Consider the following 18145-nt stretch of genomic DNA (forward strand, 5'->3'; position numbering starts at 1 on the left):
GGCAAAATCGCCAATGTGTAGATATCTCTTGATGCCCCAAAATTCATGAAGTGTAATTTCATCAGTTTTCCATCAAATTTCATACTTTTTGTTTTATTACCTTCTGAAAAAAAAAATTCTCTACCATTTTATAAGAAAAATAACAAAAAATTCTTTTGAAAATTCTTGAACATTGTAGACAAGTTTCAAGGGGTCTAGACAGTGAAAGGGTTAAGGAAATTAGATTTGGAGTATCATGGCTCAAAAATGACTTCATTATTTTTTTGGGGGGGAGAGGGGAGCAGAATTGGTTTTGAGTACCGGACAGTGGACATAATATGAATTTTCAGAAACACCTTTGTTGTAAGTTGGGCCTTACTGTATTTACTAAAACAATTATGGTTGTAGGTAAGGAATTTGCTTGAATGTTACTTTCTATTTGTGTGCTATTTATATAAGATTTATGCTTTTTATTTTAAAATATATATTATATATGGTAGGTCTTTACTAGTGTCAATGAAAGTGTTGATTTCAAGCCAGTTGTAAATAGTTTCAAATACAGCTGCTGTCTTGTGCAAGGGATTGGTTTTTATGGATTGACATGCTGTTGAAGTGTAAGCAAGGAAACATTACATTAAGGAATTCGAGGAAACCAGTTAGCCGTGCTTGAGTCTTGGAGGTGGGAAATACACTGCCTGCAATCTGAAAGAAGGTGGGGATGTTGCATTTCAGCAACATGTGATGGTGAATGGGTTACCTTGTTTTTGGGGGGAAGGGTAACCCTAGAGATGAGTGGTGTGTTTAAAATTAAGAAATCTTGTTTCAAGCAGTATGATAGGTGTTTCAAGCAAAATAAAATACGATGTTAGCAAGAAGTATTGGTGTGAGTTGTTGGGCAGTATATAGTAGGGCATTAATATAAAGAAGGATTAGGAGGGGACTTAGAATGCTACCTTGAAGACACCAGTATTTATTGATAGAGGAGATGAGGTAATGTAATTTTTGGATGAATGTTGTTGCATGCCACTGAGGTAAGAAAGTTATTATAATCAAGCTAAGCGCTAAACCCAGAAAGGTCTAGTATGAAACACTATTTACATTGCAGTAATTAGATAAATCAAATAGAGAACTCATTCTTATCAATGCAGTGTAGACTGTTTATCATTTTTTATTATGGCATATATTTTTTTTTTCTTATGAATCTTCACTGACAGTCTTTAGTTATTAGTATATTTCTATATTTTTTGCTTACTTTTACAGTATTGGCAGATTTATTATTTTTGCAATTTACTGTTTCATAGGCCATGGCTCCAAAGCTAGACGAAATATCCTTTGCTGCTATGGTAGAACGACAGAAAGAAATACTAAGGCGAGAGGCTGAAGAGAGGCAGCGCACAGCACAAGGATTACCTCCACGACCTTCCTCTACTTCGTCTTCCCAGGCAGCACCACCTGGTAACCAAACTGTACGAGAAGATGGCAATGAAGCAGCTGGACCTGCTCCCCAGAACACTGCTACTCCAGTTGATGCTGCACCCTCTCCTGCACCAATGCAGGTCAGTTAGAGGAAATTTCTTATACATCACCTATAATTGGGGCCATATACGTGGACCAAGAGAAGTTGTAAAATATTAAACCTGTTACTCATTCAGCATTTAATGTCTCAACCCTTTAGCCATTTTGTTCATACTACTTCAGCAGTTTTTTATGCTTAGACATTTATGGTAGTGTCTAGCCTTTATGAACTAGTGAAACACTTTTCTAATGTGATGTAATTTATTATATGTAACTTTTTATGGGGATGCATACAATATTTTTGGAGGATTGCTATATTAACCCTTTCACTGTCACAACTCCCAAATTTAAAGGGCTGACAATCATGATTAAAAAATTTTTGAAATAATGGAGAATTTTTTCTGAAGGTAATGACACCAAATGTGTGAAATTTAATGGAAAATTTGTGGAATTATGTAGGTGCAAAGTTGGCAGTCTGGGCAAAATTTACACAAGCAGTTTTGTCTATTTTGAGTCCTATTTTAATTAAGGGGGGCTTACCCTCCCTCTGGAAAATTGCTAAAAGTTGAATATTTCATAAATTTGAGCCCTATTTCAGGCTGCTTCTGGTCCTGAAACTGACCAAAATCATCTCTATTTCTGTAGTATGTCTTACCTTTACCAGTTGATACCAAGTTTGCTTTTCCCATCATGCACTGTGTAGTGCAGGATTTCTTTTAATACTATGCATACTCACTACACAAACCCATTCTCTCATGTCTAGGCCAAAATATACCTCTCGCAGCATATTTAAAAGGGCTGTGTTTAAACTGTAGATCTATGTCAGTGACACAGGCATCAATAATGTAGATCTGTATATGAGACAGTGAAAAGGTTAACTATTTCTATTACCATCTGTGATTATTCTTAAACTTAAACACTTCTTTACTTCATGAATGTATGTCCTCCAGTTGCATATTGTGTTTCTTTATAATTATAGGGCTTTCCAAAACTAAGTGACAAACTATGTGTAATCTTGTAACGTTATTGCATGAATAAAACCGTACTTTCCTTTTAAAGTTATGACTAAGGCTAAAACTGCTGCCTTCACGGCTCACCTGGCGATGATACATCATATGCTGCCTATAGTAATTATCACATTTGTGACTCGACAGTGAAGTACGGTATTTGCCTGAAAGGTATTTCTTCAAATCATGATCAAGGTTTGCCTGAGCAAGAATTCAGAGAAACTGCCAAAGATGTTCACTCTAGATCAGAATATTTTTCCATATTTAAGAGCAATTCAGTTGAGGTGAAAGTTTAAAATGTACATAACTTAATTTGAATCTTGTTTTCTATAAAGCAAGTCATATTAATTATTGAGGTTAACTGCAAGTATATTAAACAATAAATTAGCTTTAACTAGGAAGTGGATACATTGAAAAATCCCTTTGTAATATATTTATTAAAGAGCTAGAGCTCCGAAAACACAAACTGTTTAGGCATTAAAGTAAGTTTCACAATTATATTTCATTCACATGTAAAAAAGTTACATGTTTAGAAGTCAGTTTGTTTTACAGCCAGTTTTTCTAGGTTAATAATGCTTAATATATTTTGTGGCATTATTCTGAGCAGCTAATGCAGGCAATATTCAACTTTTGTTCTGATTATCTTGTCTTCTTTTTCCTAAAAGTACATATACTGTATATGAATGCTAGGATCTTGAGATTTCTTTGTTTAACATGTTTTCCTTATTCGATAATACTGTACAACAAATTTAAGGTTTTAAAGATAGATATACATGTACCATTTGATGTCCAGTTCACTAAATCAGCTGTGATGATTAATAATATGAAAAGCTTTTATGTAGCATATAACATTTTCTTGGAATAATATAATTTTGTAGATTAAAATGAAGGTTTTATTCCATCATGTTCATACAAAACTCCCACATATAGTAATTATTTATTGACCAGTTAAGTTTTAACTATAATTTTTCCTCTTTGTTGCTTTTTTACTTTTAAAATTATTCTTTCATGTTTTGGTAAACAAATAAAAGCTAGTTTTTCTTCTTTTTAACCCCTTAACTGTGGCAGTCCCAGAAATTAAAATTCCTGTATAAATGGCAAGATTTTGGAAAGTAAATAAAAAAAAAATTTAGACTGAAAGAATGCATTTTTATGAGTCAAATAACACTAAAATTAGTGGACCCTGACAAAATTCATGATTTTACGTTTTGTTGAAGTTGGTGAAAAACAATCACTCATTTGAAGCAGTGCCATAAATGTGCCAGTGATATTTACTTCTTATATTTTTTTTTTTCAACATGTCGGTCATCTCCCACTGAGTCTAAATTATGTTTTTTTTTTTTTTTTTTTTTTTTTTTTAAATTTTTTATGTTTAACACTGTGTAGACCACTAATATGCGTTTCAAGGTGTTTTTGTACTTCAGACATGCATAGCCTAATATTGCTCCATATGGAATGTATAGTATAAATTGGAGCAATTTTTTTTCCTACTGCTTTGGTTTTCTGACACTATGTACAAGGAATACCTATAATATTAAAACTTTTAATGTATATGTAACACCTGTGTGCCTTCCAGATCATATAAAAATATATATTTACAAGGAAATATATTAAAATTATTCAAGGTGTAATACTCGTGGAAACATGAAAATAGGTCACATTGACTATATTGGGTTATCCTAGGGTAAGTCTACATAATGTGCTAATTGGCTGAATTCCAAAGTTAGTACGTATTATGAAATTATAATAAATTTGGAATGGATAGGGCATCTTCCTAGCAGTTTCACACTGTTTGCTGGTAAGGAAACTGGTGGTGGATCAACAGGTCCGGGTTTCATTGTTCACATATGAAGGCACAAAAAAAAAAAAGTGCGTACTAATGTCTGACAGTCATCACCCGTGTACTAATACATTGGATACAGTCGAGTTCCCAATATTAACCTTTTTAACTAAGTTTACAGCAGTCTGCTTTTTTCCTTTACTCTGAAATTTTTTTAACGTGGCTACTCCTCTGGTTATTCTAGTTGAATTGAGCACTATCCATCACTCATTGGAAATCTGAAAGAGCAGTTCTGTTAGATATGGCTCAGTAATTTTTAATTGATACTAAACTTACTGTGGTTTAATCATGATCATGTGGAGTTTCATGGGTTAAATATGTAGAACTCTAAAAATATGTAGAACTTAAAAATATGTTCATGTTTTTTACTCTACAGAATAAACTTTTATTTTATTTTCCAGTAAATTATTCAGCCAAGAATAAGTGATAATATTACTGGTTTTGATACTAAGTACATTCTGTAATTAAGTTGTATTCTCCCAAGATTGACTGAATTTTTCCTCTAAATTAAATATATATAAACCAAGTTTGGTATTTTTTGAAAAAAAAAAAATCCTTAATGTTTTTACATAAATAAAGGTGCAAAAGATTTGTTAAATGTTATTGCATTTAAAAATATCCCTTAGTTTATTTAAACATTTTGATTTGTCTGTATCAGTTGTGTAATACTTCTGTCAAACAGAACAAATGAATACAAGTTGAAGGTGGAAAAATAAGCTATATACTTTCAGCATATCTTAATAAATTCAAGTTCATCATTTACCTGTAAGTTTTTAATTGGATTGTGAATGGAGTATCTGGTTATTGATATGCAGTAGTTGTACTTATGAAAAGAAAGTTGATGTACAAGACATGAATGCAGTTAAGATAAATTATAATGCATTTGAATTTTTTTAGCTATATATTAAAAATTTATGATTTTTTGCAAGTTCAGCTCACTTTCTTGGGTGGATATATTAAAGTTTAAGGTAAAAAGAATTTACCTTAAGTGCCTTTCTGTTATCTCTAAGGGCTAGTGGGTTGTAAAAGTATAGTCTTAAAATATATAAGAAAGTAATGGATGGGTAGACTGTATATACTTGACCTTCAAAAATTACTTTCAGTAGATTTCCTATTACAATTGATGACAAATCTGTTATACACTAGTAAATGTTTTTAAGTGATTGGAGACAAACTGTCATTACTAGCACCAGTACTGTGGTGTTTGAGGTACTGCTTATATGTCATAGTAACTGTGAATCCAGGAATTGTGTGAATTCCTAGTAAATACACATAAACCAACCTAACCTAAATATCTAACTTTTATTGAGAAATTTGCTTAAAGTTTTATGTAGGAAATCATTGTTTGCTATAGGACTGGTTGGATATTTTCTTGATCTCTTCAGGTGTTAGTATTTTGACAAATTTTACTTATAATATTCAGAAGTCATGAAATGTGTAATTTCACATTTTTATTTATTCTCGACTCTCTCTTTCTATTAAGAATTTTTAAAATGTGAGGCTTAAATCCAGGAATTTCATGTACAGATAATTACTGGTTTTCTTAAGGATTACATATAATAAACTGATGTGGCAACAATTACCCTTATTTACAAAGTATTACACACATTTATTATAACATAAAAAAGTTGCTGAAAGTATATAACTATTTTATATGAAGGTCTTTGTAGGTACAACAATGATCTTAAAGTAGAAAAAAACCACAAGATAAGTTTTTTTTTATGCACCACTGAAGTTGGGTTACTCAAGGAAGGGGAAACACATTCACTATAATTCACTCAGTCACTGTCTTGACAGAAGTGTGCTGACATCACAGTTCCGATTATCGTGAGAATAATAAACAGGTGATGGAATATCCTGTAAATATATGCCATGTATTGGAATATAGACAGTGGTGAAATTGTAAGAAAACTAGACAGACTGATTAATGTTCAGGACATCATGAGCAACAGATTATTACAAAAAGCTTATACATATTGGCAAATTTGAGGTTAAGTCTCACTATGTGGAAACAGAAAAATAATCATAACATTCGAAAGAGAGTAAAATCAATCCAGATTCATGTAACGAAATACTTTCTCAGAATGAAGGCACTGGAAATGCAATTGTTCAAAGACATGATAAGAGATGTGATGGTAGAACAAAAGTTCATAAAAGGATATAAAAATACAGATGAGAAAGATTTCTTTTGCTCTAGCCATATAGAGAGTTGAAGCTACAAATGATAAGAAAAGTAATGCAGAATAGAAAATATGTAGTACTTTACAAATAATGGCAAATAACTGGAATGGGCTCCAGAGGAGCCAGTAGTCACCACAACTCTTGAAAAACTAAAAAAAAAAATAATTACACTGAACATTGCCATCATAGATCTACTCCTGGAATTATAAATAGGTAATCACATAGAACCTAGTACTATACTCTTTCCTGTATATCCTAGGAATAAATAATTTTTCTCTTCACAATGTGCAAGTTGATACATCCTGTTGGTCTCTTCCTTCTTCCTCTCATCCTTGGGTAGAACCTATGTTCCAAGTCATTTCTTTATTTCTTCCATTCTCAGTCTTGGTTATCTTCTTGAGCTCTTGCTTAAGATTTCTTGATTAGTTCAGTCACTCAGATACTACTGCTGTATATACTGATAACCCACTGTTAAAATATTTGGAGCCATGTTGTATGTTCCAAATCATATAATTTCACAGACACCTGCTAGTCCCCTAGTATTTTTGCATTTCAGTAATAAAACATCTCTCACTACTTTTGGCCACAGGGTACCATGTTCAAGGTACTTGTTAAAAATTTCTAAGTATTTTACAAGTGATCTAGATTTTACTTCTCCACATTCCTTTGTCCATATTCAAAACTCGTTATTGCATCTTCATTCAACAGTTGTTTTTTGTTGTTATTCGAGCGTTTAGGGTAATTAACATGCTGATTTCACCATACATTCTGTGATTCAAGATATCATAGCTGTCTTTTGTAGAAGACTCTTCTTATATCTGTGCCTTAATCACAGCAGACACTCACGTGGTCATCTCTCAGAGAGGTGCCCATTGCCATTTTGTGAGAATATTAAGGTTGTGCTGATAGTCCAGTACATTTTTATGATTGTTCCCTCTGTAAGTGCCTTGACTTGCTTACACCTCACAAACTATCACTTGTCTCTTTACCTTTAAGGCTGCCACCACTGTCTTGCAGCTTGAACTAGCCACATTGTTTAGCAATTTACATGGTGTTTTAGAAGTTACCATAAGCTCTTACATTATATTTTTATTCTAGTGGCATAAATGATGATAAGGTATAGTATAAGACAACCTTTGGATGTTTATTATTGAACTCTTAATTGTTAAAAAAAAAAAATACTTAATATATTTAATCACTTACTACACTATAAGAACATTTAACTACCCTCAACTACATTTTGAACTACAGGAAAACGACATGGGTGGAGATGACGAAAACAAGATGGAAGGTGAGAATACACGACGTCTCTCTTAACTATTAGTTCTCCCTTATGATAACTTTGTGCTCAAACATGTACAAGTATTTTATATAAATACTGTATGTCCAGTATGGCTAACAGTTAAAAAGTATGTATAGTTTGGATGCTTTTGTAATGTATTTTTCTCGCAAAGAGCATGGTGAACTGTTTCTAGAGGATGTGATACCTTACAAAAGCACTTGAACTATATTTAATTTTTATTTGGTCATCTTGGGTATTTATGTATCATATTTTTTGTGATTTTGTTTTCATATAATTTTTTTACCACATGTATAAAATGTGTAAATATCAGTTCAGTCCAGAATTTCTAGTGTCAGTAAGATGAGTTAGTCTTGGGAACTCATCTATGCATTATGGATAAAGTGTTTATTCCCTTAAGAGTGAGCTCCCTGATGATAATTTAGTAGATTGACTTGCTACTGTAGCATTATTTAAAATATGCATGCCATTCATATAAATCTTAAAACTATACTTCATTTTGTTTTTGAAATGTTTAAGAGATCATTTTTGTTTGCTTTTAGTTATTGTGATGACATAGGTAAAAATGAGGTGAAGTTTTTTATATTCATTTGTGACTGCTTTAATTACGGTAATGCTAGACCCTTGTGGTTTAGCGCTTCCTTTTTATTATTATAATAATAATAATAATGGTAATACTAGTAGACAGTGGCATAGACCCTTGTGGTTTAGCACTTTCTTTTTATTATTATTATAATAATAATAATAATGGTAATACTAGTAGACAGTGGCATAATTTGAAATGTAGACTGGTAAAACATTTTTACATTAGTGAATAGCTCACTGTGTGGATGAACCCTAATTCTCTGTTTACATTTGTTACAAATAAATGTTTAGATATTTCATTTACTTTCTGTATAATTCCAACTTAAAAAATTTTGCATACTGCATACTTTCCATACTTGCATTCCTTGTCTGAAAGTCATTCTTCAACTGTCCAGACCCCCAAAATGAAACTCAATATCCAAAAATTAAGAAAAAAAAAAAATACTTTTGAAATGGTAGAAAATCTTTTTTCTGAAGGTAATGACGCCAAAAGTTTAAAATTTGTTAGGAAACTCATGAAATTCCACTGGTGCAAAGTTAGAAGTCTTGGCGGAATTTATGCACCTACAGTTTGCCGACTTTGAGTCCCACACTAATTCCGTTGTTTCAGGCAATCAGACTTTTAGCTATTTTGCTAGTACGTATTACATTCTATCGATTGAGCACAAGAAACCACTCATTTAACTATTTCAACTATCCTATAAAATTATCAGAATTTGGTAATTTGGCCAATTTCAAACAAAATTAAAAAATATAAATTTACAAATAGTCCATAATAAACACTACACATTCCTGGCACTAAAACATTTTCTTTGTTCATTAGACAACCCTAGGCCTATCCTATATTACACTTTATTTCCATCTTGAACTCTTATTCGCAAAAATAGATTTACTCCGTTTCTCGGATAATAAAATATAACCAGGAAAGATTGGTCATGCTTTACAGTGTTCCAATAATTGATTCAGACCTACTAAAAACCCATGAAGCAGACTGGGGGTTGAAGGGGGGACCCCCCCCTTAAGGGGGCTGTAGGGCACATTTCGTAACTCGTTTATTTACCGTCCGATTTTCTCCAATTTTGGTGCACAAGACAAAGTGTTCTCACTCTTTCTTGAAAATATTTATCAAAAATATACCTCAAACAACAACTGAGAAAAGACTGATTTACTGAAAATGCCCTGTGGGTTGATGTCATTCTTATATGGGGCTACGTAAGGTTGTTTGGACACTTGGTGCCGAGAGAACAATGCTAATACTAATTCGGACCGTTATATTTCCCTCTAAATACCTTATCGTTATTTCACAAAAAAATAAAGTTTGTTAGTTTCTGGAATATTGCAAAAAAATCTGCCCTTTACTCCCACATAACTCCCGAAGTATTTGGAATATTTCCAAATAGCTCAGAGGACAGATTAAACTGTCCAAACGTAGATCTACGTCCACGTGCGGGGGGGGGGCTCCGAAAGTAGATTTACGTTTTTTTTACATGCTTTCAAATGGGGAAAAATCAAGGTCGGAGCGCTATGCACGTGAACATAGATCTACGTTTGGACAATTTAAGGGTTAAACCATACACACGGCCACAGTTTTGTTTTCCCCGTCATGCACTGCATGGTGTGGGATTTTTTTTTTTATACGGTGCACACTTGTCACACAGACCCCTCCTCTCATATCTAGGCCAAAATTTACCTCTCGCAACTTAACTGAGTGAATTGAGTTCATGACATAAAACTACATTAGGGGCCCTGGCCTATATTAGTTTTACATGACAGACAGTGAAAGGGTTATAAGTTTGGTTCATAATAATAATAATTATACAGTAACTGGAAAATAAACAGTAATTAGCACATTATTGATATACAATATAGAACTGTGCAGTGGATTACCTTATCGAGATCTAATCTTAATTATTATTATTATCAAAAAGAGCTAAACCACATCTAATCTTAAATTCAATGTAGTAATGCATTTTGTTATTCTGAAACTTTCAAAATGATCAGGGTGGCACACAAATTGGACCCCATGGTCATATATTTTTAATGTTCGAATTGATTTTCATGAATGTAATAAACAGAAATGTGTCCACTACTACTATTAATCAATATTTAGTGTGTGGGATGTGATGTGGCAAGCTAATTTCAGTCTTATCACTAGCTTGTAAGGTGTTAGGTTCCTTGGATGGGAGACAGAAGGGACTTTGACAGTACCCTCTCTTTTTCAACTGGGATGACCCTTGTGGGTTTAGTGCTTTTATTATTATTATAATTTCAACTGAGAAATGAGTGTTTTCACATATAATCGGAGAGGAGAGGCTAGTGTGTAGTGGAGGTAGGACCTTTCTGGGAAGTGTCTTAACATAAACTGCATACCATCGTATGTTAACCCTTTGACTGTTTCGGTAGTATATATGTCTTATGAACCAAGGTGTTTGAAGTATGTATACTCAAAAATTCTAGCGGCTTCAAATCAAGCAGGAGAAAGCTGGTAGGCCCATATGTGAGAGAATGGGTCTGTGTGGGCAGTGTGCACCACATAAAAAAAAAAAAACCTGCAGCACGCAGTGCATAATGAGGAAAAAAGCTCGGTGTTTTTGGAATAAAATGCCAACTTTGAGGTGTATTTTCGTATAGTTTTTATGGTTATATTCTCGTTTTCATAGTCACATTTGATAAAATGGAAAGCATATTATAGAAATAGAGGTGATTTTGATTGGTTTTACTTGGTTTTACTATGAAAAGGACCTTTAGGTTCAAGAGTAAACAAATGATGTCGTCCAATAAATGTCCAACTAGCCATTCTAATATCCAGTCAAGAATGGGTTGATGTTATTTATACAATTATTAGAATATTGCAGTAGTCTGCATAACAGTAAATCTTCTATTTTTTGTTTGAATAAAAATTCAAAATACAAAGCAAGAGTAATATCAGAGGGCCTTGGAGACGTGACTCATGAACAAAGAAAATGTTATTTTAGAGCTAGGAATGTCTGCATTGTTCATTCTGGACCCTATTTTGAAATTGGCATATTTTTTTGTGTGAAATTGGCCAAATTGCCAATTTCTGACCACTTTATTGGGTAGTTGAAATCGGTAAATTGGCAGTTTCTTGTACTTAATCGATAGAACAAATGGAGTTCTAAAGAAATAGTTATGAGTTTGGTCGACTGGAACAATGGAATTAGCCAAAACTAGGGCGAAATCACCGATTCGTAAATATCGCCAAGGTCGCTAACTTTGTGAGAGCGTAATTCTGTAAGTTTTCCACCAAATTTCGTACTTTTGGTGTCATTACCATCGGGAAAAGATTCTCCGTCATTTCGTAAGATTTTTTTTTTTTTTTTTTTTTTAAATATTTTGCAACACCAGGAGACACCTCAGGATTTGGGGTTGCAACAGTCAAAGGGTTAAGCTTCACATTAGGTAGTCTAGATTATATAAGGAGTGCAAAACATGCCATTTCAGTTCTCTAATAAACATGTAGAAATTAGATTTGGTAAAAGTTTTTATGTGGGGTTCCTCTGCTGCTGCTGTTTAAAAATCTATTGTGATAGTGCATAAACCATGTCTGGTATATTTTTTTTAAGTGCATAAACCATGTCTGGTATATTTTTTTTAAGTGCATAAACCATGTCTGGTATATTTTTTTTATTATTATTTTAGTTTTCATTATATAGTGTGTGATGTTTTTGCATGTGTTAGCTCCAGCTCCTGGACCCTGCTTGTTAACAATCATTGAACTAGAGTTATGACTCTATAATCCTATGGATTAGCCATCATTATTTCCTTTTACTATCTTGTTACATCCAAGCTTTATCAGCTGCATGAAGGTTATAATCCTCTGATACTAATATCATTGAAGTTATCCTGCTTTGGGTGATAATCCACCCTAGGTCTTTTTCTTTCTGATGAAGTCATTTCCCTTCTAGTGTGTATTATTGTTCTCCAATATGCTGCTCCCATGCTCATTACCATAAAATTTTAAGATTGAACTCTAATAATGCATATATATAGGTAGAGTTGTACCCCAGGGTTAGTAATACTGGCTAACAATAATTTCAGTTCACATTTAAAAATGTGTTTGTAACTGTGGGATGCTAAATTAAAATCTGAACTTAGTTTTGCTCCAGCAAATACAGTTTCTGTGAATTAAACCCCATGGCAAAAAATTTCACCAAGACATAGCAATCACGGAGAAGAGATATCAGAAACATCTGATGATCAGTGCTACACACTGGTGCAAGAGAGCAATACTAAACAAGTGAAAAAGCCTAAAACTGTGATATAACTGTATGACTGGAAATTTCATTTTTTTTTATGCATATGTAATGAATTTGTTATTAAAGATTAGTTTTTGTCTTTGCATGCACCATACTTAATAGCTGTGCATAATGTAATAACTATGATTGTTAGGTAACATATCGTGGTTTTTTCTACCTATAATAGCCAAAATATTGACCCTAAGATTAAAAAAAAAAAAAATTATGCTAAACTAAACAAGCTCAGATTTGCGATCAGTGCATCAAAGTTTAAAACGACCAATTTGGACTCTGAACTGGATAAAATGTTAACTTTGGGTGGTTACTTTAATGTAAAGTTAAGTGCTAACCCAGAAAGGTGGTATGGTGCTTCGGTAGGGATGCACGAAGGGAGGAATGTGCAAAGGTGACAAGGGAGTGAAGAGCAGGGGTTAGTGGAGGCAGGAAAGAATCCAAGAGGAAAATTAAATAAATACAACAAGCTAGTTTCTGTGAAAGTGTGTGTGCATTAAAGGTGGGACTTTCAGCAGGGTCAGTTAGTTAGCGTGTTGGAGCAGCAGGGATGACAAGTGAATTTTGCATGCCCACTGATTGGCTTGACAGTAACTATTAAAATAGTGTCAGGGCTAGAGCTCTGTTTCCTGGCCCTGCCTCATTACTTTTGCTTCCAATATTCTGAAAATGTATTTCATAACATTCATCTCAAAAATGGTCACTAAATATCTACAGCATCAACACAGAGCCACTGGGCACATAATCAAAATATTGACCATGGTATATTGTTCTAAACAATTCTTAAATTTCATAGTTATGAACACCTGCCAATAGTACATTTAGTTTGTGTGCAGTCAAGTCTTTCTCTCTCTCCCATATCTGTTGTATTTCCTCATAGTTTAATACAGTACTGCTTCCATGTGTGGATGTATGTGGGAAAGTGGGGCGGGGTAAAAGTTATGCATATACATGTTGCATGCCCATGTATTGTTTCCTGTCCTAATAGTATCCCTTATTGCCTAGCCTCCACTGGTGTGACGTCAGCTGCTGCTACACCTGCACCAAATGTTCCGGTTCCTACCAATACCACTCCTGCTGTCAATGGCCCAACCTCTGCTGTCCCATCCAATGTCCAACCCACAATTAGTGGGATCCAAACCCAACTGCCCTCAGCCCACCCTACATCTACACAGATAACTCAAGCAGGCAGTGTTCATAGCAACTTAATCCCTCCTGTTCATCAAAGTCATGCCCAAATGATACCAACCAGTGCCACTCCAGGAAACATGGTTCCTTCCCATCCACCTCAGATGGGTTCAGTTCAAGTTGGACATCCCCAAATTCTACCTACGAATGCTCCTGGAAATTTGGTGCCTCCACATCAACCCCAAATGGGTATAATCCATGCAGGGCTTACCCAAATGCCCCAGACTAATGCAGCCCCTGGAAACATTATCCCTTCTCATCCAGTTCATATCCCCACAGTTCATGGGGGTCCTCCCCAAATGACCCAATCCAGTGCTCCACCTGGTAATATCATGACTCCTCATCCTGCACCTCAACCATCTCTCTTACCTTCTTAATGTTTACATATGACATGGCACCAGTGTTCTATGAGAAAACTGCTTGAGAATGTCTCTAAAATTCCATATTTGACTTGTTTGCAACAGGTAGTGACTTAGATTGCAAGAAGAAATTGCACTCAATATATGGTCTTATGTGCTCTCAAGCAATGTTCAAAGGATCCGAGGCATAAGTGCACGTGTTGCATTGACACTGGTCCAGAAATATGTTAGTGTAATGATTTTCCAGTAGGATGTTGAGGCTGGGAGCAGTTTGTATTTTCTTTATAACCCTTGCGGTTTAGCGCTTCTTTTGATTATAATGTATTTTCTTTAAGGAGATAGACACTTTTATCCTATTATAAATGGATATATTATAGCTTAAAACACATTTTGAAGGTTATTCAGATGTATAAATAGCAAATTCAGGAGCATAGAATTTATCACTGGACAGTTCATTTTATTGTCAAATGCAGGTTTTAGAATTTTAAGTTTGTTTTTATTAACTTAATTTTTGGGACAGCTCTCTCTCTCTCTCATTGCTAAATTGTAACATCAAGGCTTGAGGCTCAAGAAAGGGACATATATTGAGGTCCATGCTTTATTTTGAAACTAGTTAAATGCATAAATTATCTTTTCCAATGAGTCACTGAATATCTACAAATTAATGTTATATTAAGTAAGACCTAAGGTTTAAGTTAAGGATTGTACGATTATAAATACAAAATGAATTTTAATAAAAGAATTAAGTCATCATACTCTTTCCTTAATTCCAAATTAAAACAGACAAACAAAAAAAGGGCAACTAGAATATAATATGAAACGGTCAGTTAGCTATAACTGACAAGGCCAATAATTATTTTATTTTTACCTCAACGGCCATCTCCAACCAATGAAGGATGACCCCAAAGGAGGAAATATTCATAATCAATATATTCAGTCACTGCCTTGTTAAAAGTGTAATGACATCACAATTAAGATTACATTCTGACTGTAGCATTCCCACCCCTCCTTCAGATTGCAGGTACTATACCTCTCACCTCCATGACTTGAGCCTGGCTAACCTGTTTCCCAGAATTCCTTCATAAATATTATCCTGCACAGCATGTCAAGCCATAAATTCCACTTTCTTTCACTTTAATCTAATGTGCTCACCCAAGCCTTTTCAATGTTCCAGCCACAGTACTTAAAACCCCTTTTACCCTTCCTTCCAACTTTTCCTGGGATGATGACCTATCCTCCTCCTTACTTCCACCCAAGATTTAAGTACCCTCCTAGTCATCCTACTTTGCTCGATCCTCTCTAAATGTCCACACTGCATTATATTTCTGGTGGCTCCAACACCACCTAATCTCTGCATGAAAGTCACACCACACATTTGCCTCAAACATTTCTCTGACCTGTAGCCTCCTCACTGTAATGTTTAACCCTTTGAGGGTCGCCAGGCCCTCTCAGAGACTTGTTCTCAGGGTTGCCAAAATTTTAAAAAAAAAAAAATTTTTGTTTTTCTTATGAAAAGATAGAGAATCTTTTCCCAATCATAATGACACCAAAAGTATGAAATTTGATGGAAAACTTACAGAATTATGCTCTCACGAAGTTAGCGGTCTTGACGATGTTTACGCATCGGCGATTTTGCCCTATTTTCGGCCAATTCCAGTGTACTAGTCAACAAAAATCATAACTATTTCGCTAGAACTCCATTTTTTCTATTGAATGAGTACAAGAAATCACCCATTTACCAATTTCAACTATCCAATCAAGTGGTCAGAATTTAGCAATTTTGCCAATTTCACACAAATTTCAAAAGATGCCAATTTCCAAATAGGGTCCAGAATAAACAAGAAAGACATTCCTGGCACTAAAATAACATTTCCTCTGTTCATCAGTCACGTCCCCAGGCACCTCTTACATTTCTTTTGCTTTCCACTTTGATTTTTTTATTCTCACAAAAAAGTAAGATTTACTGTTATGCAGACTACTGCATTAGTGTAGAAATGGTATAAATAATATCGGCGCACTTGTGAAAGAATATTAGACTCACCAGTTGACGTGTATTGGACGATTAGCATGATTTGTTTACTTTTGAACTTTGGAAAAAGTCGAACATTTCTGCTACTTTGAGCTCAATTTCAAGGTACTTTTCATTGTAAAAGTCAAAATCATCTCAATTTCTGTAATATGTCTTCCATTCTATACAATGAGACCAGGAAAGCTAGAATACAACAATAAATACCATACGAAAATACAGTGCAAAGTCGCTGTTTTAAACCAAAAGCATGGTCAAAGTTTTTTTTCTCATTATGCACTGTGTGCTGCAGGATTTTTTTTATACTGCGCACACTGACCACATAGGCCCATTCTTTCATATGTAGGCCTACCAGCTTTCTCTTGCTAGATTTGAGGGCGCTAAAATTTATGCGTACTAGTACGTCAAAAACCCTGGCGCGTAAGCCGTACTAGTACGGCCGAAACCCCAAAAGGGTTAAAACTCATGCTTCAAACCCACAAGTTTTGGTACCACCATACTCTGGTATATTTCCTTTTTTGCTTCCATGGATGAAGTTGTCTCTCCACACGTGCCACCCAATTTTTTTACCCATCATTAACTCTGGTTCACCTCATCTTTCACATTCATAGAGCCATCCTTTACATACCCTCCCAAATTCCTCTACCAACCTTTACAGCTTCTCTTTCGAATCTCCCAAAAGAGCCATATCACTGGCAAAGAACAATTGTGATGACTCCATCTGTATCAAATTTATCTATTATTACCACACCTCTCCCCAACAATTAACATTCACTTTTTACCTTACCTATAAATTATTATAATCATAATTAAGTGCTAACCTCATCTGTAAAGATGTTTAATAACCATGGTGACATCACACACCCCTGTCTAAAACCTGCTTTTAATGAAATATAATCCCCCCTCCTACACAGTATTATTATAATCAAAAATAAGTTCTTAACCTATAAGGGTCCTACATAGTATATATCCTAACCTGAGCCTCACTGTCTGCAGCTCCTTACTACCTATGCAATATATTTGAAACATCTGCCACATTGTTTCCCTATCCACTATCATATGACTTAAATTTAATATACTGTACTGTAATAATAATAAATAAATTTATTTTTCTGTCATGGAGAGGCTTTGACAATTCAAGTTTGCTTTTTTCCCCCCTTTCATGCCCTTAAGTTCACTTCTCTAAGACTAACTTATGCTCATTCTTGAACACTTTCAACCACAGTCTCATGATATAGCCATGCACTATGATAGTTCCAAATCCCTAAATAAAGTAGGATGTGTAGCCATTTTTTTAAATGAGTAAGTAATTCAGGTACATTTACTAAGAGTAAACCAGCACTTTCATAGTAGAATTACACTCAATACTCATTCCCATCACAGTGTAACTATTTCTGCCTCGCCATTCTTTTAAGACGGCACTTGGTCAGCCAATCTTCCACAACAGTGTTCCTTCCTTGTACTATTTTCTAGTACAGTGATACCTTGATAATCGAACTTAATCCGTTCCATGAGGCTGTTCAAGTAGTGAGCTGTACGAATATTGAATCAATTTTAACCAAAAGAAATAAGTAAATTGAATTAATCCATTCCAGACCCCCAAAAATTACCAATTATAAAACATTTTAAGTGAAAATATTGCTTATTTAAAGCTGTATAGTAATATTTGCATGCATAAAAATCACATGTGAAGACTATAAAAACAACAAATACATGAAATAAATGAAAATTTAACTGCATTTTACCTTTGCTGAGGAGTGTTGATGGCCTAAGAGGAAGGTGGAGAGATGTTGTTTGAAAAGTATGTATATCATATTCCATAAAAACATCTGGTAACTGCCCATCTGGTGTTTTTTCTCTTTTCTGACTGTGCAGTAGCACCTGAAGATGATGGGGA

The 18145-nt window shown here is 34.3% G+C and overlaps 1 protein-coding gene across 1 annotated transcript in view; it reads left to right on the forward strand.

The window, feature by feature from the left end:
- LOC128699329 (SWI/SNF-related matrix-associated actin-dependent regulator of chromatin subfamily E member 1) overlaps window positions 1-14973 on the forward strand; it is a 146771-nt gene extending 131798 nt beyond the window's left edge. The window contains exons 13-15 of the mRNA XM_070098243.1: window positions 1281-1535; window positions 7774-7813; window positions 13681-14973. Coding sequence (XP_069954344.1) covers window positions 1281-1535; window positions 7774-7813; window positions 13681-14240 — 855 coding nt within the window. The 3' untranslated portion in view covers window positions 14241-14973. The remainder of the gene's footprint in view (window positions 1-1280; window positions 1536-7773; window positions 7814-13680) is intronic.
- The last annotated feature ends 3172 nt before the right edge of the window (window positions 14974-18145 follow it).

Source organism: Cherax quadricarinatus, chromosome 61, assembly GCF_038502225.1.
Source record: "Cherax quadricarinatus isolate ZL_2023a chromosome 61, ASM3850222v1, whole genome shotgun sequence".
In the NCBI taxonomy this organism is placed as follows: domain Eukaryota; kingdom Metazoa; phylum Arthropoda; class Malacostraca; order Decapoda; family Parastacidae; genus Cherax; species Cherax quadricarinatus.